General features: G+C 43.8%; 4 protein-coding genes across 4 annotated transcripts; 1 reads left to right on the forward strand and 3 right to left on the reverse strand.

Annotated features, from left to right (window-relative positions):
- Positions 1-569: 569 nt before the first annotated feature.
- LOC129617771 (uncharacterized) lies at positions 570-1,060 on the reverse strand (the record flags this gene model as incomplete). Its single annotated transcript, XM_055532842.1, has 1 exon — positions 570-1,060. A coding segment is annotated over exon 1 (491 nt), but the record flags the coding sequence as incomplete, so codon positions are not given.
- A 63-nt stretch (positions 1,061-1,123) lies between these two features.
- LOC129617764 (WW domain-binding protein 11-like) lies at positions 1,124-1,843 on the forward strand. The gene has a single exon (XM_055532835.1). The coding sequence runs from the start codon at positions 1,124-1,126 to the stop codon at positions 1,841-1,843; it is 720 nt and encodes a 239-aa protein (XP_055388810.1).
- Positions 1,844-15,539: 13,696 nt separating this feature from the next.
- On the reverse strand, positions 15,540-18,009 carry LOC129617765 (ubiquitin carboxyl-terminal hydrolase 36-like). Its single transcript, XM_055532836.1, has 4 exons — positions 17,102-18,009; positions 16,610-16,913; positions 15,874-16,557; positions 15,540-15,830 (listed from the first exon to the last, which is right to left on the reverse strand). Exons 1-4 carry the CDS (start codon positions 18,007-18,009, stop codon positions 15,540-15,542), a joined length of 2,187 nt encoding a protein of 728 aa, XP_055388811.1.
- Positions 18,010-19,844: 1,835 nt separating this feature from the next.
- Positions 19,845-20,916, reverse strand: LOC129617767 (cyclin-H-like). The gene is made up of 2 exons (XM_055532837.1): positions 19,956-20,916; positions 19,845-19,909 (listed from the first exon to the last, which is right to left on the reverse strand). Exons 1-2 carry the CDS (start codon positions 20,914-20,916, stop codon positions 19,845-19,847), a joined length of 1,026 nt encoding a protein of 341 aa, XP_055388812.1.
- Between the last annotated feature and the right edge of the window lie 163 nt (positions 20,917-21,079).

Here is a 21,079-nt window from a genome sequence, read left to right on the forward strand (position 1 = left end):
CGTCAGGGTGAGACGAAGCCGGACAGAGAGGCTCTCTATTTCAATCGCCGGTTGTTTTTGGATTGACTCAGAAAATTAGAATGAAGCAATTTATATTTAATCAGTACAGAATGAAAAAAAAATAATGAAGCATTCACTGAAACAACAATTACGACAGAAACAATTGACGTAACAGCTTCTTTGTTTCTGCCGCGTTCTTCACTGGATATCCAATCGTCCGCTGGTCTTTGAAAATCGCGTGGTCATTGCCGCCTGGTTCAGTGCGATCTCCGAAGAAATGAATCGCATCGAAGTGGTTCTCGATATGCTTCAAGCATAACGTCTTGTCCCAACCGCTTGGGAAGCAATCTATCGAAATCTGTCCTCCAACAGCAAAATCCAACCCTAAACTTGAGCCAAAGGTCTCACACAAACTTTTAACAAATTTCTCTCGAATGCCGTGGAGCTTGTCATATTTTTCGAACTCATCGCGTTCGCTGTGAGAGCAATTCCGTCCAATTGGACATATATTGATCAATCCACTGAAAAACAGAAATAAATCTTCGGTGTCTTGATGAGTTTGTTCTTACGTTCGGAATTCTATGAACGTTCCTCTTTTCTTAGGAAGGTCTAAATCAGCAATGTAACGTAGAGCGAAATTGATGAGGGCTTGAATGTTTTGTTCCCCTAAATAGTTGAGTAATGAGAGGTCCTCGCCCAAGACTTCTCCGCGATATCTCGCTATTGATCCATTTTCAGGAAACAAGTAATCGACCACACTGTAAATGTCTCCAGCTGGTTTCAGTTGTTCTCTCATTTTTCCTTCATTTGATCCTGACACAATCCCAATCGCCATGTGCTCTTTTAATTCCTTTAAAACTTCAATCATGTCCGATTCAATCGGCAATCTTGATGGCGTTAATGTTCCGTCCAAATCAAACAGTAAAATTGCATTGTCGCGCTCTTTCGCGCCTCCGTTCGACATTTCACCAGATGGCATTATCGCGCGCCTGATGGTTTCTGCCCAGCAGTCCGGTGTGCCGGATACGTCTTCTCTCCTCAATCTCATAAATGAAGCCATTTCGGGGTTGTGGAGTCATCGACTTCTTCCCTCGTCATCGATTCTGTCGCCACTCATAAAAGTATGAATCTCTTCTTTCCGCCACATCTTTTGTGGAGGAGTCGTCACGCCGACGGTTTCAGTTCCAGCGACACATTTCGACGGCTTTCGGACGTCACCCTCGATTCCCACCGAGTCTCAGAGTGTCGATCTTCCCGCCGACGATCTTCAAATGAGAGACCGACTTCCCCCAGTCCCCTAGAACAACCCGTTAAAGAGGATCCAACCCCAAAACATGCGTTTCCAACAGAAGAGTCTTCTGTTCCTTCAGAGTCCTCGTCCCTTGTCCCACCTTCCCCGTCACCATCCCCTGCTTCAGTCGCACCACCACAAGTTCATCCTCCAACACTCTCACCTACTCATAAGTTTCCTGGCCGTCCTCCTGGCCCTCCCCCTGGCCGCTCTCCCCCTGGCCGCTCTCCCCCTGGCCGCTCTCCACCTGGTCGCCCTCCACCCGACCCCCCTTCTGGTTCTTCTCGCTCCCTGCCTTCGAAGGTTCCCCCCAGCCGGACAACGCCTTCTCATTCTTTAGGTCGACGCCTAAATTGGCGACCATTCGGCACTTCTGTTCCAAAGTCGACCGTATTCGACGATATTCAACGTAGGCGTGTTCGATACCCCCCCAAATCGATTCTCTTGTCGTCAGAATTATTGTCCTCTGAATCCGTTAGAAGATCTGTTGATCCCAATGTTGTAAGTGCCTGCCACCAAACTGGTTTCATAACCGATTGTTTCATCAGTTAATGTCCAACTTTCGGCGGGTGCCGCCACAAAAAGCTACTGGCTTGCCTGAGTCGCCCCTTCCCCAGCCGACAGCAACGGCTATCCTCAGCCAGCAAAAAGCTCAAAATTTGATGATTGTCGCCCGCAAAATGACAGTGAAACCGCTGGTGAGACGTTGATCTCGGTGTTCCATTCATGCTGGCTACTCAGGCTCTTCTTCGAAATGTTTTGGAACTTGATCCTACACTCAAAAACGTTGAACTTGAGAAGTTCACGAAATTTTTACCAGATGCCGATGAAATTCGTCGGTTCACCTCTTATTTCAACAAAGGTACTCAAGAGATTCATCTTAAGGTTATTCTGAATGTTGTTAGGAGGAAGCATTGATGAGCTACGAGAAATTGATCGCTCAGTCGCTGCTCTACTTCCACAAAATGTTCCTGCTCTAAAAGCTGCAGTTAAGACGCTTCAAGTCAGCTACGATTTAAGCGAGCTGGAACAAACAGTTCGAGGAGATCTGCGTGCCCTCTTAACGGGATGCTCAACGGTGAGACAAAATGTGAATGTGCAGCGATGTGGTTGAATAAAATTCCTTAATAAACTTCTTTGATTTCAGATTTTTAATAATAGAGGATTAAAACGTCTTCTTGCTGTTTGTCTTCGAGTTGGTGATTTCATTCAACATGCAACAGATCTTCAAAATTCAACTCAAACGAAGGGATTTTATTTGGATTCTCTTAAATCGTTGAGAGAGTTCAAAAGTGTTTCAACTTCGGGGAGTTTGTTGCACTACGTTTTATTATCGATGGTACGCACTCCAAACTTGAATGGATTCCCTCATGGCTATTCGTGTAGATTCTCGAACCAGATCCTTCCGATGTTGTAAGTTTGCTTAATCTCGAGGAGCCTGTTCGCGCGGCCTGGAAAGTATCCCAGGCGGCTCTAGATCAGTTGTTCCAAAAAGGGCGGGACCAACTGCGTGAGTGCGCAAAATCATTGATCGAGACGTCGGTCGCCCTGGGACAGTCCACACTCGTTCCCGGAAAGTCTCAACTCGGTCCAAAAGAATTGCAAGAGAGCTACGCGGTGTTGGCGCGTTGTTTCGCTGCGCTGGGACCATCGGCTAAAGCTTTCCTTGAGAGTTTGACAGAAGGAACGGGTTCTGCTAAACTGTCAACCTCAATGATCGATTCAGTGACACTCAGGAGAAGAGGATTAATTGATACATACACGAATCTCGTGGTATGCAATAGATGATGACGACAGAATCTTTTGTTCTGTTCAGGACAGTTTTGAATCTGTTTGCACAATTCTTGTCTTTTCCGCGCGGTATTTTGGAGTCTTTGAAGCATTTGGAGAAATTCGTGAGTTCTTTGTTCCATTCATCTCTAACTAGACATATTTTAGGGCAGCGCGAACTGAAACTTCTAAAGGTAGAAAACCAGCCAGCAGCAGCAAGTCAGGAGAAGGAAACGAAAGTACAGAAATACGGGCAACCATCAAGTCGAGCCACGTTTGAATCAAGCATGCTTTTCGGTCCGATCCGCGATGTTGTTGATTTATTATTTACAATTATCAGAGACCATCGAACTGTTAAAAAATTAGCTCCCCTCGCTATTTTATCTCCATTAGCATCCGATCTCAAAGGACTCCCAATGATGCAAGAAAAGGAAGAGACCCCTCAGCAGGATGTTCTAACGTTTCTTTCCAAAGACATTCAACTCATCGATGACACCAAGATCTTAGAGGTCTTAGCCAGCTCAGCAACATCACCTAATATCGAAACACGGCGGAAACGAGTTCAACTTCTCTATGCTTTTCGTCACAAACTGCTTCAAGCGACGCGCTCAATTGATCGTCCTTTGATTGATTCAGATTCATTCTCTCGTGCTTCTTCATTCATGAGGCCTTCCATGTCGATGGCGAGTACTCCGACACGTTTATTCGATGAACCAGCTTCAGATCAACCAGTGAAACTCCCATCATTTCTTCAACAACCCTCTGATGAAAAACGTCCTCGTTACTGGATGCGATCGGAAAGCCATGGAAAGTCTTCCTTCGTTCAGATTCCCACTTGCGATGATCAAAATGAGACTCCTGATGCTCCGCGGACTCCAGACAGGTGAACAGCGTCCTTCTGTTTGAAATCCTTCTTTAATCCTTCTGATTGATTCTTTGCTTCAGACTTTCTAAACTTCCTTCATTCTTTAGTTCAAGAAGCGCCACACCATCCCCTCAGCCTAAATCGCCTTCCAATTCTAGATCTGTGTCTCGATCATCAAGAACCCCAACCTTCAGGCCAGCAAGACAAAGTTTGCCAGTCGTCTTATCAGAACTCATCACGAAAACTTCAAAATCTCATGACGGGCATCAACAAGAAGAGAAACAGCTATTCGATCGATGCAAGACTGGCGGGTTTCAATTCTCTGCGTCCCGATCAGTTGATAGAGTATCGATCCAACGTGCTAAGATCAAACCTATTCTTCACTTCAGCACTTCACCTCCTGCTCCTGATATGTTGGAATTTCCTCCCCCTGCTGTTTCTCGAATCCCTGAGACTGATGTGTTGAGCGATGAGAGCATGGCACTCTGTACTGGAAGTGCGGAAATGATAAGCGAAGTCTCAACAAGGGCGTCTATTCCATCAAGAATTAAAGAAAACAGTTTCTCGGTTAATGGTCCACTTGGTTCACGTAATTCTCCATCTGCGACGGATCCTTCAAAGAAATGTTTGCGAGTGACGCAACCGTCTGGAGAAAGAAGAATTTGTAGTCGCCATATGGGGAGTGGAATGGAGGCGAAAGATAATGAGACGATCCCCAAAACATGTGTGGGACTATTCGAGGAATACGAAACTTCCGAGGTCGAATGCGCCGAAAAGAAGTTGCCTCTTGATATTAAAAGGCTGCGATTACCGTACTTGCCTCAAAGCCGACCAAGACAGGAAGAAGAACAATCCCAACTCACTTCATCATCCACAGCAACAATAGAACTCGAAGAACAATCCCAACAATCCCAACTCACTTCGTCATCTACTGGAAGGATAAAACTTGAAGAACAGTCCCAACAATCCCAACTCACTTCGCCATCCACAGGAAGGATAAAACTTGAAGAACAATCCCAACTCACTTCGTCATCCACTAGAAGGACAGAAGAACAATCCCAACTCACTTCGTCATCCACTAGAAGGATAAGACTCGAAGAACAATCCCAACAATCCCAACTCACTTCGCCATCCAGAGGAAGGATAAAACTCGAAGAACAATCCCAACAATCCCAACTCACTTCGTCATCAACTGGAAGGATAAAACTTGAAGAACAATCCCAACGATGCCAACTCACTTCGCCATCCACAGGAAGGACAGAAGAACAATCCCAACTCACTTCGTCATCCACTAGAAGGATAAGACTCGAAGAACAATCCCAACAATCCCAACTCACTTCGTCATCCACTGGAAGGACAAAACTTGAAGAACAATCCCAACAATCCCAACTCACTTCGCCATCCACAGGAAGGATAAAACTTGAAGAACAATCCCAACAATCCGAACTCACTTCGTCATCCACTGGAAGGACAAAACTTGAAGAACAATCCCAACAATCCCAACTATCCCAACTCACTTCGCCATCCACAGGAAGGACAGAAGAACAATCCCAACTCACTTCGTCATCCACTAGAAGGATAAGACTCGAAGAACAATCCCAACAATCCCAACTCACTTCGTCATCCACTGGAAGGACAAAACTTGAAGAACAATCCCAACAATCCCAACTCACTTCGCCATCCACAGGAAGGATAAAACTTGAAGAACAATCCCAACAATCCGAACTCACTTCGTCATCCACTGGAAGGACAAAACTTGAAGAACAATCCCCACAATCCCAACTATCCCAACTCACTTCGTCATCCACTAGAAGGACAGAAGAACAATCCCAACTCACTTCGTCATCCACTAGAAGGATAAGACTCGAAGAACAATCCCAACAATCCCAACTCACTTCGCCATCCAGAGGAAGGATAAAACTCGAAGAACAATCCCAACAATCCCAACTCACTTCGTCATCAACTGGAAGGATAAAACTTGAAGAACAATCCCAACGATCCCAACTCACTTCGCCATCCACAGGAAGGACAGAAGAACAATCCCAACTCACTTCGTCATCCACTAGAAGGATAAGACTCGAAGAACAATCCCAACAATCCCAACTCACTTCGCCATCCAGAGGAAGGATAAAACTCGAAGAACAATCCCAACAATCCCAACTCACTTCGTCATCAACTGGAAGGATAAAACTTGAAGAACAATCCCAACGATCCCAACTCACTTCGCCATCCACAGGAAGGACAGAAGAACAATCCCAACTCACTTCGTCATCCACTAGAAGGATAAGACTCGAAGAACAATCCCAACAATCCCAACTCACTTCGTCATCCACTGGAAGGACAAAACTTGAAGAACAATCCCAACAATCCCAACTCACTTCGCCATCCACAGGAAGGATAAAACTTGAAGAACAATCCCAACAATCCGAACTCACTTCGTCATCCACTGGAAGGACAAAACTTGAAGAACAATCCCAACAATCCCAACTATCCCAACTCACTTCGCCATCCACAGGAAGGACAGAAGAACAATCCCAACTCACTTCGTCATCCACTAGAAGGATAAGACTCGAAGAACAATCCCAACAATCCCAACTCACTTCGTCATCCACTGGAAGGACAAAACTTGAAGAACAATCCCAACAATCCCAACTCACTTCGCCATCCACAGGAAGGATAAAACTTGAAGAACAATCCCAACAATCCGAACTCACTTCGTCATCCACTGGAAGGACAAAACTTGAAGAACAATCCCCACAATCCCAACTATCCCAACTCACTTCGCCATCCACAGGAAGGACAGAAGAACAATCCCAACTCACTTCGTCATCCACTAGAAGGATAAGACTCGAAGAACAATCCCAACAATCCCAACTCACTTCGCCATCCAGAGGAAGGATAAAACTCGAAGAACAATCCCAACAATCCCAACTCACTTCGTCATCAACTGGAAGGATAAAACTCGAAGAACAATCCCAACAATCCCAACTCACTTCGTCATCAACTGGAAGGATAAAACTTGAAGAACAATCCCAACGATCCCAACTCACTTCGCCATCCACAGGAAGGACAGAAGAACAATCCCAACTCACTTCGTCATCCACTGGAAGGATAAAACTTGAAGAACAATCCCAACAATCCCAACTCACTTCGCCATCCACAGGAAGGATAAAACTTGAAGAACAATCCCAACAATCCCAACTCACTTCGTCATCCACTGGAAGGACAAAACTTGAAGAACAATCCCAACAATCCCAACTCACTTCGTCATCCACTGGAAGGATAAAACTTGAAGAACAATCCCAACGATCACAACTCACTTCGCCATCCACAGGAAGGACAGAAGAACAATCCCAACTCACTTCGTCATCCACTGGAAGGACAAAACTTGAAGAACAATCCCAACAATCCCAACTCACTTCGTCATCCACTGGAAGGACAAAACTTGAAGAACAATCCCAACAATCCCAACTCACTTCGACATCCACTGGAAGGATAAAACTTGAAGAACAATCCCAACGATCACAACTCACTTCGCCATCCACAGGAAGGACAGAAGAACAATCCCAACTCACTTCGTCATCCACTAGAAGGATAAGACTCGAAGAACAATCCCAACAATCCCCACTCACTTCGTCATCCACAGCAATGATAAGACTTGAAGAACAATCCCAAATCACGCCACTGTCGCTAACGCCTCCAGAAGAATTTTCAGTCGTACCTATTTCAACCTCGTTCATCGGTTTCCCCCCTTGCCCGAGAACGTCTCCAAGTCATCCACATCATCGTGTCTTATGTGTGTCCCATGGCTCCCGTTCTGCCCTTAATACGGCGACGGAAACCAAAATGGGACATCTGTCTTCTCCGTCTACATTTGTTGATTCCTCACCCATGTCCTTCTCCTTATCTCCCTCGTTCACAAACAGTACTTTTTCATCTCGTCAACAATCTTCAGAGTCGATTTCACAACCATCTGGCGAACCGATCTCTGGAGCGGAACCGACTGCGTTGCCCCAAGCAGGACGGTCCTTCATCACCCCATCGACCTTCATTTTATGGATCGGATTTGTTCTTTTTCTACTTCCTCGTGTCTGTCCTCCGATAGAGTCCCCTCCGTCAATTTGTCCGTTCCGACTTCTCGCATTTCGCTTATTCGGCTGGTTTCAGCGAGCGGACACACATTGTCGCGAAAGACTCAACATCTCCCCATCCTCACTCTCATTCTTTAGGAACTCATTCAGGCAGATCTTTTCAAGATTTTGTTTTTGTCTCAACTCACTGCAAAATCATCTACCAGATCTCTAATGGTTTCGGTTTTGTCAAGCTCCAAGTTATGGAGGAACCTCGCTCTCAAAAACGAACTAGCGCGCGACACAGAGAGAGAACGTCCCTTTGTCGGCGATCTGTTCAACAATTCGATGATCGATACTCGCAAAATATTTCTAGGATATTCTCTTCAATGGATCGCAAGATGGATTGAAGTTATGAGATTCTAGATCATCAACTGATAGATGTCTGTCAAGAAAGACATTTAAGATTCGAGTCATTCACTCAATCAATCGATAAAATCCATAAAAAACTCACTTGCCATTGACCAACGCATTTTCCAGAGTCTCAATTGCGTCGCCATCCAGAGTAACCATCGAATTTTCACCGTCGGAAGGGATCTAAAAAGAAGTGAGATACACAAAAGGTATTCATCATCAGTCAATATCTAACTCCTATTTTTCAACATACGCGTAGGCAACTCGAGGATGACTGTAAACCTTCAGTATTAACCTGATCAATGAATAACACCGAATTCCCTCCCAGAGATGCATTTCCTCACCAGGAGCAAGAGACACGGTTTTTTGGTTTCACTCGAAATCTTTGAACAAATCAGCTGCTGAGAAGAATTGATTTTTTGGGAATTGTCAGGATTCGCAAAATAAACACCCAGAATTTCCCAATTAGATTTTCGGGCAAATCTTTCACCCTGAAAGCTGAACCATAGAGGAATTCTCTTCTGGTGACTCACCAGCGCGAGTCCCAAATGCCACAGCGGACTATTGATCACTCTGCTGTGAAGCAACGGAACTGCTAGCTCGATATGGTGGGATCCTTGGGAGCTCCATGTCCCAAGAAGAAGTCCCATAACTGGAGCGCATGGATACCGTGATGCGTGGGACACGACTTTCACATAAGCCTCTGTGTTTATATGAACGTTCATTGAGAGAGCAGAAATTTTCAGAAGGCTCAGAAGTCAGGCCTGTACAATATGGCTGAAGTCGATCTATCCAATCTCAACTTACTATTAGAGGTACGTCAAAAGTTGTGATCATGTAAGGATCTCTTCTTCTCAGAGTTTGGAGTCCCAAATTCTTGAATGTCAAACACGAACTCAATCTGCATTGAATTCGACTTTGCCTGATTCTCAACTCTATAGCAACGCAGTTGATCATCTGTCGAATGATGTACACTCAATCAAAAATGACGTAACATCGCTTCAAACAGCAATCAAACACCCACAGGTACCCGTTCAATCCCAATTAAGACGACAGATTCACTGATTAGGCTGGATTGAATCGCCTGAACGTGACAGCAAATGAGATCTCAACATCTGAGAAGACTCTTGCGACATTTCAGCACATTTGCTCCATACTCGATTCTATTGTCGCTGTGAGTGTCATCACTCTCCCCCGCTTGAATCAAAACTGTTGCAGGTCAAAGCACACCTTCTTCAGTTTGATACAGCTATCATGGAGGGGCTCTTTGATATTGCAGCAGATGCGCTGTCCCAAGCTTCTTTAATTAGCCAGAATATTTGCAAGAACATCTTGGAAACGTCATTACATAAAGGATCTGAAATTCCCAACGGAACAGAATGTACGCTTTTTGTGTGTCGTAAGAATTTTCATCTTCGATCTTCCCTTTAGTGGAACTTCTCGAAGAAAACTGTCTTCTGAGGTCGATAACTAGAGTAGGCAGAACGCCACGCAGCAGATTCTCAATCCGTTATGCAGGAACAGATTGTCCGCCGTCAGACGAAATTAAAGAGGATCTTGGCAAAAATCGTCGACAGCCTCTTTCGTTTCTCTCCACATGGAGTTGAGGTCGTTCTAGATCCCACAGCATTGCAAGGAGGAAACGAAGAGGGACAAACAGAATGCCCGTCTTATGTGGAAGGAATTTCATTGGAACAGTTGTGGCATGCATTAAAGGGCTCTGGGTCTCTTGTAAGAAGGATAAAACAAATTGAGTTGATCCGATTCTCTATTTTGTTAGAAAGAAGAGTTGACGGCTATTGCGACGACATTACAATATTCGATCATCGCTCCATTGGTTTCTTCATCTCGAAATGTTCCAAAAGAGAGAACATTAATTGCAAAAGTAATTATTGAGCCATCAGTCTGTCATAATGGCAACTTTCTCTCAGACACTCACAAATGGCTCCCTCTCTTCAACATCGACATGGATGTGGTTTGAATCTGACGATACAATCACGGATGAAAACGATAATTCAATCGAAATCAAGAAATCATTGGATCAGTCTCAACGATCTGTTGTGCTGTTGGTGCAAATATTAGAGAGTCTTTTTGCCTTTATTGGGTCTCATTTCTTTTCCGGGGTAAGACAATCAAAGTATCAAGAATAATGTTTGAATTTTGTAGCATCCCGAAGCTGTTGAAATACTTGGTTCACTGCTTTATGCGGATCTGACGCAAACGTTGACGAGAGATTTAGGAGCAGCTGGAGTGGAACCGATCGTCTTGACAAAGCTGAAAGACTTCGAAACAAGATTAAGAGGATTGCGTAAGAATTCCAACATCATTGACATTTCAACGTTTTCGGGTCAGACGTCATTCCATTCGACACAAACATTCTCGCGTCTTTTGCGAATCGTCATGAACAACTTTTATTCGAGTCAAAGCAAACCAAAGTATGAAGTGATCCAAACAGTCACGCAATTTTTTTCCGTAGATGTTGTCTGAAGTCAGACGATTGAGCTTGTCCATGGATCCTGCCGTTGTTGTTGTCGGGGAGAAGACAAGTGATGGTAATCAGGGAATGGAGCCTCTCTCTTGTTCAATTTCTTCTCATATCAGATACTTTGCTCAAATGCTTCCAAGAAATGAAAAGTCTCCAATCATCTGATTCTACCGGCGATTTAGAAAGCCGAGTCTACTCGATGTATCGCAGCAGTCCCTTAATCCTTCCCAGATGCAAAGTACGTTTTCTTCGATGCACACCAAATTGCTGCCGATGAGTTGTCCGTGAACTGCGTACATATTCTCGTTTGGTTCCGTCAGGTGTCGCGCGCGGCGTATGAACTGGTTCGCATGGTTGACGTCCTGCTTGAGGACGTTTTCCAAAAAATCAACGCGCAGAACAACGACATGGGGTAAAGTGCACCATGCATCGTAAAAGACTTTTGTCTTTATCGCAGACTGTTTGATTCTGCGGTTGAGTCGATTCAGAAATCGGTTCAGTTGTTCGCTCTCTTGAGACCATCTATCCATCGTGTATGTCGCTAGATTTGGTTCCTTACCTCATAGACATTCTTCAGAGCCGACTGCAGAAGGATCCGATGTTCGGGGCTGTTTTCTGTTCTGACTGTCTTTACGTATCCCGCAGGATGCTTCTCCTATTGGCAACTGTCCATAAGCAAATCCCGCAAACCGTCCAGCCGAAACAAGCAATTTTAACTCTGATCCATCTGGTGGCCAGACTTCGTTCAGTAGAGGAGCAGGTTTTCGGGAACATGCTTGTGAGTCTCTTCTCTTATTCCCGCTGATGTGCCGTTCACACATGCAGGCGTACCAGCGGCAAGAGATTTTGTCACTCTGCCGGAATTTTGGGAATTTATCAAATGTATCATCTGATCGTTTTTATGCAGATGTTGAGGGTCAAATTGGAGGTGCGTGTGGTTCCCTCTCAATGGTTCATGATTCTTGATTTCTATACCTCAGAGGTGGTTCAAGTGATCAAGAGCTTGTCAGTCTATTGGATGGATGTTATGCCTTCTCCAACAGCATTAAAGTGTCTTGGGCGGCTCTTGGATGCTTTTCTCGATGCTTTGTTGAATGAAGTGAGTTATTAGACTCTCACACTGTATTCACTGTCGGCGTTCACCATTCTGACATTTTTTTGCTCTCTCTACGAAACTCTTTCGACTTCAGATTTGTATTCAAGTCCCTGGTAGTTCAGCCACTTCTGAGGACAAGCGAGCGTTGGCCCACTTGCTTTCCTCGACGCGTGATCAGCTTCGCCCTGTTATTGAAATTCCTTCTTCTTCTGTATCTTCGGATAATGTCTTCCAAGACAATGAAACAGTCTCCTCCCACAGTACATTATGGAAGCCATTTTGCTTATTCAGAGAACTGCTGGAAGCTGGTGAGTTAAGATACAAACAAAATCCCTTCTAATTTTTATCTTCAGACGTTTTAGAATTTTCGTCAAAGAAACATGAAATAAGCGAATGCCTCACAGTACAGCAGGTGCGCTATAATTGATGTTGTTTTTCAATTTTGGCGCTTCAGGTTCGAACAATTCTCTTCGTTAACGAAAGAAGAACACAAAGTGATCAAGAAATTATGGAACTATTGGCTTCATAGTCCTCATTGTCAATTTGACCATCGGCCACTGTGTGTCCCAATTCTGCAACTTCTATTTCGAGCGTATGCGATCTGTTTGAAATCTATTTATCTTTCTAGAAAATTTAACACCAATGCTGGTATCCATTGTTGACCGCGAAGATCACTTGTCCCCCGAGTCCCATCTCGATACAACGTCTGTGGCCAACAACTCCAAACTGAGAGTTCATAATCCACAAGCCTGAATCAACGGTGATACTCTGCCATCATTCATTTCACGTACCGGTGTTGTATTGAGTTCTGAACTTCAATTCATGAGGAGTGACCCAGATATCTCTCATTGGTTTGGAGACAACGCGAACATTACGGATAACAGGAGCTCCTATAACGACAAGATTTCAAAACGTTTGCTTGATTTTTGCCATACCTTGGTAGTACTTTAAGAGAATACGAACCTTTCCATCTTCCACCCGAAAACCTCTCACAAGGCCTTCCTGTTGAAGTACATCACATATTCTGACAACAAGAGGGTGAAATGGGGTCCTTTGTTCTTTTGCTTTTGTTTTCAATAATGCATTCAGCATCATACATGCTTGCTCCATCACGAACAGAAAGATGACTAACGAGGCCAGATGGCTTCTGAAGTCAAAGGTTGGCCTTTTGAGTTTTGCGACGAATTGCTTATAGAAGTAGCATATGGTAGCAATTAATATGACCTGCTCCGGTTTCAAAGCTCAAATCTCTCGCATTGCCGTTCGCTGTGAAGAGTCGGGAGGAAGTCCTTCATGTTGAAGAGAAAAGCACAAAACGACGAGATAGAATTCACAGCAGGATGAGATTGCCCTCATTTATTGTTCTTCAGGAAGAATAAAAGTGCGTACTTTCTCTTCCGATATTAATCAGGGATTGGAAATAACTTAGAATGCCTGATTCATGCATGAAACGCAATCGGCGGGGAAGAGTTGCAATGAATTCTCAAGTTAGATTCTGCTGTCCTTGCGGTACAAAATGGTTGTGTCGCACTTCCATAAAGAACACGACAGAAAAACTCGCAAACCTAGAGCTTGTACTTTCAGCCTTGACACAACCTACTGTCAATTCTGAGAACTGGGGAGCCAAGGGTACCTCACGCTTGCATCCAACGAACTGTGGATTTATCCAACAAGACAGACTCGTCAGAAGACAAATGGGACATACAAGGTCAACATTCATGTAGGCTGTTGCCCTCAAACAGACATGAAAAAAAACTTTCTTATCCTGTGCTGCTTAAATTCGTTCGGGATATCAGTAGCATCTTCTTCAACGTCTATTTTAACCTTCAGGTCTATTCCATACGGCTAAACCACATCCTTCTTGTGCCAGAATGTTCAGAGCTACGGATCCTTATTTTTCTGTGGGGTCTGTTCCTGTCCATGGAGGCAGTAATCAAATTGTCTCGGTCATTCGTTTCCAATAATTTGTTCAAGAACCATCTCTATCAAGTATCTCAAAATCGCTTATTACACATTTCAGTGCGCCAGACACCTAATGAAGAGGTTCGCTTCTCCCTACCTCCCCACTCTTTTCATTCCTGGTTTCTTCTTCAGTCCCGGATCTTTATTCCTGAAGGACTCCCAAGCAATCCAATTTCAACTCCTTCACGGCCCTTATGGTTTCCAACAGCAGAGTCGTGTAGGTCATCCAGTACAAGCGAAGAGTCGTTCTGCCAAGATCTCCTCATTTCAACATCAACGTTCTTCTTCAGGCAGAGGCACGAGTCCTCTAGCTGAAAATTTGTTCCAGGTGCGTCACAATTATCGGGAATGTCTTTATGTTGGTTTTTTATAGATTAATGGTGTCAACAAAATTATGATTAATGAGATGAAATTAACAATAACGAAAAACCCTGAGATCAGATGGCAGCAAGTCCAACCAGCAATTATTCTCACATTGAACAAGTGAGTTCAATCTTAACCCTTCTGGATAAATTTCAATATCCAGAGCTCTTTCAAATGGGGTGCGTTTTCAAATTGTTGAAGAGCAAAACGAATATGATTTTGTCGAAGGAGATCAAAAACCCAATCCCGCTGATTTGGACGAGGACGCGGAAGAAACTTCGGATGACATTGTGTCCTGTATTAGAGTCAGTTGATGCTTCTAGTGAGGGACCTTATTGGCTCCTTGTTGCCTCAGGAAGTGCTTCGCAAGCGTGTTGCCCCCATGGTCGAGGAAGACGGTATGATCCAGAATTGATCCCTTTTGATCGGTTATTGTTCAGGCGGTCACGTTGAACTGAAAGAATTTGACGAGAAGAACGGAGTGAGGTGGTCGAGCTTCCCATTTCTTGCCTTCTAGTCTTTTTCGTATACACGCGATATGTTCTTCTATAGATTGTCTGGTTGGAATTATCTGGCGCATGCGATGGGTGCGTTACCATTCCGTTGTATTGAAGAGTTGGAGTTTGTGTTGCGTTTCAGGTGTCCGAGCTCTTCCTTAACCGTTAAAGGTCACATTGAGACTTTATTGAAGTATTTCTTCGAAGAGGTGCAACTCGCTGGTCTTATTTTGAATTTAGGATTTTCTGTTCAGGTGACTGAAGTTCGTCTAACGAACGAGAAGATTGAAGATAAAAAAGAATCAAGAGATTCTGTAGACGCATTAAAAAAGGAGATAATTGAAGAAAATGAATTATCAACAAAATAGGGGAAAATGCTAAAAGAGAAAAGAGCTCGACGAACGGACAGGAAGAGGAAGTTAGATGATGGCGGTCACTTTTTCATCGATGCTGTCAGTCGATCCCCGATATTTCTAAAGCTGAATCGTTTGTGTTTTTTTCGCTTTATCTTTGACCTTTTTAACTTTTCCCCTGTCGTACTTTTTGTCGTCTCGGGTCCGTTTTCTGGAGCAAGGCGCGAGTTTACGTTGTAACTCTTCAAAAAAAGGACTTTCTCCATCACTGCTGTCCCACCGATTCACTGAAAGAAACCAAATGACCGAATGATAACCAAAATATAACCGACCTGACTGTCCTTCATATTGGGACTTGAGCGATCGCGACCTCTCAAGTCGGGACTTCCGGATTGAAACGTTCGTAAAAGACTTTCTTTCCTTCAGTCGAATTTGGTTGGTAATGAGGAATCCCATCATCGTCACTCGAGGATGAACTTTCGTCAATAGTGCGATGATCTTCTTCCGGATTGTTGGTAGAAACCTGTTTCACAAGACCCGATTTGTCCGCAATGTCTTCAGTATCGCATTTCCTTCTTTTAGGTGATCCTGGTTCAGACCACGCTGGTTCAGACGTTTGGGACGTTTCGAAGAATCCTTGACGGAGATGTCTCCATTTAGCAGCCTGCAAATAACGAATAAATCGACTATTGGACAGTAGATCTTACTCTAGAATAAAATACAGAACGACGCAGACGACTCGATAGAAATCGTCTCTCTCTGTATCTAGTCAATAATTTCATAAACTCTTCATTCCCAGATTCATTGTCATCAGAACCATCTTCCATCATCTCAGTCAACAAGCGACGCCGAATTTCAAGTTCGTTGCCGTTAACGGCTTCCTCATTGAAAAAGGAGTCTTCTGAAGACTGACTGCTTTGTGAATCAATCTCGAGTGCTCGATCCATTTCATCATCGATCTCAGATGTATCCGTTTCACTTTCAATCTCATCAATCCTTCCAGATTCATCCGATGGTTGTTGCAAGTTGTCCATCTCAGATGATATTTTAGTTGAGACAGACTGAGATGCCATATTTGGGACAGACTGAGATACCATATTTGGGACAGACTGAGATGCCATATTTGGGACAGACTGAGATGCCATATTTGGGACAGACTGAGATGCCATATTTGGGACATTTAATCCTAAAGAAATTTGGACTTTCCAGGGTTCTTCCTCAGCCTCCTGGATGGTATCAGCGACTTCGACACCTTCATCATATTTCGATCTATAGAGCGTTATGCTTTCTCCTGCTTTGATTATTGGAGCAGCAGAATTAACGGGAGTTCTTCGCGTATAGAAGAGAAGGTAAGATGAACCCAATTGTTGAAGAAGCAAAGAAGGAGGAATCTAGATTGAAGCAACAGGACCCATAAATTTCCCAGCAGACTGGTGTGCATACCTGAGTGATCAGCTCATCATCAAGCTTGTAGTACAACCCGTCAGGTCCAACAACAGTTGACCAATAATGACCAAATCCTGCGCTCCCCGCGTGGTTCACCGAAGCACTAAATTCATAAACTGTTCCTTCCCCCGTTGTTGAAGTTGAACAGAACAATTTTTGACACTCGGGCGTCATGAAATCCTCAAGCTTCAACTTCAATGGAATTCTCATTTGCGTACAATTTTTCTTCACTTTAGAATCAAACATTCCGTAACGGTCTTTCCATTTCGGAGTCTTTTTTGTTTCCGCCCGAAATTCTGCCCTGAAATGGAGAAAAAAGTCAAGAAAGACGATAGAACAAGAATAAAACGGACCTTTGAAGAAGAATCACTAAAACATTTGGGGGTCTACAAATGTATCGCCTTGAAACTTTATCGCGAGGGACCCCACAAGAATCACACCTATAGGAAAAAGAAAAGTCATGAGAGGTGAGGGAAGATGTTTACTGACATTGGCTGATTGCTACCGCTGAGGAGTTCTGGTTTGAATGCATGTTGCAATCCACTCTCAAGGGAACCATCAGTAATGGAGACTCGAATGCAGGTATTGAGCTCATAGTTTGAAGTCGATTTGTGACACACTTGACAAATTTTGGACTCTTGGAAACACGACGAGAACATCTGCTGCAAGTAACAAGTTGCTGAATCAGCCCCTCTGACTCTCCCATTTTCAAAATCTTGTTGTAATTCGGGAGGCAAATCATATTTCGAGAGTAAATCTATGAATTGAATCAGCCATTCATGAGCACAATTTTGAACTCCAAACCAATCATTTCCACCAAAACTAATTCCTTGATTCATTTTAATTTCCTTCCTTAGCAATTTAATGAATAAGGGAGGGAACGACGCAATTCTCGGCTTCCCTTCTTCTGTCTTGCTAAACAGATTTCTAACAAGAATCTCGAATTGGCAAAAGCCGCAAACTTGATTTCTTTTCTTCCGCAAGCATCGGTTTGAATGCTTTGCTGCTAGACAATCCTGCGCAAATGGTGGGCAGTATGCCAAAGCTTGGATTGTGGCATTCAAAAAGCAAGTGTTGGCATAGTTTAGAAGGCCACGACCCATATAGCGCCATTTCTTTCCCCATTGAAAGGATCCCAAATGGCCAGGGGGATAGAACCAATGTTGAGGCAGGTCAGGAGGTCGATTCGTCTCGAGAACGTCCAAAATGGGGCTCGAAACATTTCCGGTGTCTGTTTTTTTTTCCTCGTTTGTTGACAGCAAGCTTGTTACTGATTCTTCAACAGCAGTTTTTAATCTAAACTTCACAGTTTTGTTGACAATTGTGGTTTCAGCCAGCGAGATGAAAAATTGGTCGATTCCTGGCTGGGCGGGGTGAACCGCACATGAAGACGCCATTGACGGCGATCCTGCAGAATCTGTATCTGGCCGGACTAAAGGTTCAGCGCTGTTTTAACTATTTTCAATCAGTTTAACGCAACTCTTCTGATAAGGTGTTTGCTGTCCTGTCTGATGGAGTTTTCAATTATCTTTTAGTTCTTTAAATAAAATTTTTTGTAAATGGATTCCCCGTGTTTGTCCCGCAAATCCCCAACTCTTCCATCATCCTGCTCCACACCTTCATCTCCTACAACGCAATCCCATGAGGACACTCTTCAATCAACTGAAAATCCATCCGTCATGAGTCTTGATGATGATCTACAAGATCGATCTTCACTGGTTCCGAGCCTCCCATTACATACAATTCGTCATGCGGATAGTAGCAAAGATGTCCTTAATGAACCAGATGTTCCAGTTGCCAATCTACCATTGACGAGTCGTGCATTTCTTACAGCAAGAGAATTCGGTCCACAAGAGATCGTCAGTATCTGCAACCCTGTATTACTTTCTCCAGAAGAACAGAGTCGCAATTCCCATCGTTTGCACCAGCAACAGCTTTTTACGTGAATTGTGCAAATCTGATGAGAGTAATTATATCAATGCATCTGAAGCGCCAGCTTGTTGGGATTATGTTCCTCCGAAAGAGACAGCAGGACAAAAATCCTCAGATTCAATCAATGAGGATGTTTCACTAACTGTTCCCCACATTGTTTATAAAAGAGGAAATGGATGGCCATGTACGATTTATTAATACCTTGTTTTTGATGTTTCTCGTGTTTGCAGATCGCTGGGTTGAGCGTCATCTTTGTGTGGTTGGAACTTCAATGTTTTACCACAAGGATTTTGAAGCACTTCAAAATCAACAAGGGGCCTCATCTAGCAGCATTAAAAGTGGTTTAGAGAATTGGTATAATCATGATGACGACGGTCAAAAAGAGGATCCCCATCATTCAATCCCATCACGTATGTCCCAAAATTTGGATGATCGATTCAATAGTACTCCTGAATCAATCACCGGCTTTCAGCCTAATGTGTATTGGTCAAATCCGTCCCCATCTCAGCTTCAAACCACCTTCTCTCTTTCGCTTATTTTTCGCGTCTTCTTGTTTCCATTTTTTTCCTCTATTCTCAATTATTTTCGGTGTCCTCGTTTTCTAGCACCCTCGGCTATTGGCTCACCGCTTGCATCAACCTCCTCTTCGTGCCCACTTTGCCTCCACCCCTACTCCTATTGCCCTCGAGGTATAAAAGCCGTGACCTCCGACACCGCTTCCTTCGTTCTCTCTCAAACGTTTGAGGACCGCCGTTTTGTTGTCGTTGTGTTTGAATGGCCCAACACTAGTGCAAGGGTAAGTGACCAAACCATTCAAGTGCTTGAGAAACACCCATTCATCTAAAACGGTCTGCTAGATGGAATGGCTGTTGATGTTGTTTTCAATTAGGTTTGGGACACTGGGTCACTCTCTGATGAGTTTATATTAGAAATGTTTCATCTGGCAATTCATCCCAAGTGGATGTTTTCTTGTTCTTCTGAGCAAGAGGCTTTAAAATGGAGGGAAATGATTCGTTGTGCAAGACGGTTATGTCAGACGATGTCCGAAGCTTCATCATTGGAAACAAAACCAAAAACGAGACCACATGGTCGGGATAGTTTGATTGAAAGCTACGAGCTTGGTCTTCCACCATCCCCGGTTTTGTCATCCTGTTGCAAAGGGAACGACTCGACGATGGTGTTCCATTTAGACAAAGACGATGACGACGATGCCGATCAATAACCGTATCTAACTTTACTTCATTGATTAAAGGATTTGAGGAATGCAATTTGAAAAAGGACGAAAAGGTCACAAGTTGCATTAATGTTGTTCTGGTAATGATGTTTCTGTTTCCTTTGGTGATGATGGCGTTTCAGTTGGAACTCCTTGCTGTGATTTTCGCGTTTTTTTTGCTTCCCTTCTCCTTCTTACTTCCACCTTTTAATAGTTTTGCTAACTTTTCGAGCTTTTTAATTCCCTTTGCAGCCCTTTGGGACCTCTCTTCATCGCCTTCTTGCTGTCTTTCTTCAACCATAAGAGCCAAGCGGGTTCTTAGATCCAACAATTTCGGTCTCAGAGAATCAAAGAGGCGAGCCTTGTCATCGCTGGCGTTAAATAATCCTCCAACAAATTTTTCGGCGTCTTGAAGCTTTCCTTCAGAAACGTGCAAAAAAGTTGCGATCCCGATTTGAGACGGTGTGTACAGGAATGGAATTTCCGCATTTCCGAACGCTTGAAGAGCAAGTTGTTCTGCGTCGCGCTTAATCTCTTCTAGGAGCTTTCCAAAAGCTGTTTGGGCCTCGTGAACCGCTTGCTTCTCTTCCGCTGATGCTGTTTCAGAAGGCTTCGTTGGTTTATAGCGCTGAAAATACTCGGTTGTTAGAAAATGGATGGGGGTTCTTGGTTGCAACACTAATAGATGAAATGAGATCGCATCCAGTACAACCAACTCATTATCAATCACTTCTGCTAAACGAACTCGCTTTGGAGATATGAGGCTCTCACAGAAACGATGCAATGTTGTCGACATCGCCAAGTCTTCCGATTTGATTGATAAGAGAATGCAAGTGAGCAAAATGCGACGAGGATCAAATTCGAATAGACTTCTCTTCAAGTAAAACCGAGTGAGAAATGCAGCAGCTGTATTCGTCACCTTGTAGTCTAACCCCTTCACCGAGCAAACAATAAGCAGTTGAGATACAAAATACGAAATGAGAAATTCGCATTCATTCTTGTCTAAAAAAAGATCAGCAGGAGGAGACACACCCTTCTCCTCGAGTTGGACGGTCAGTTTTTGAACAGCGGCCTCTAGAACTGAACGTCTTTGAATATCCAGTTGCTGCTCTGTGAAAATCCAGTGCTGAAAATGACTCGAATCTTCTGGAAATCCCATCTTGGTGATGAATGGTGTGTCATTCTGTTTCGGACAGTCGAACCATAAGGTCTGCTAATTTGTCAATATGACAGTGGATGCTGAAACCAAATGGTGGGAACATCAGAATTATATCAAACAGGTGAATCGAAAACTTGTCGGTCTGATGAATCTTATTTTGTTC

This window comes from Condylostylus longicornis, unplaced genomic scaffold (assembly GCF_029603195.1).
Source record: "Condylostylus longicornis isolate FDR11 unplaced genomic scaffold, ASM2960319v2 ptg000630l, whole genome shotgun sequence".
Lineage (NCBI taxonomy): Eukaryota > Metazoa > Arthropoda > Insecta > Diptera > Dolichopodidae > Condylostylus > Condylostylus longicornis.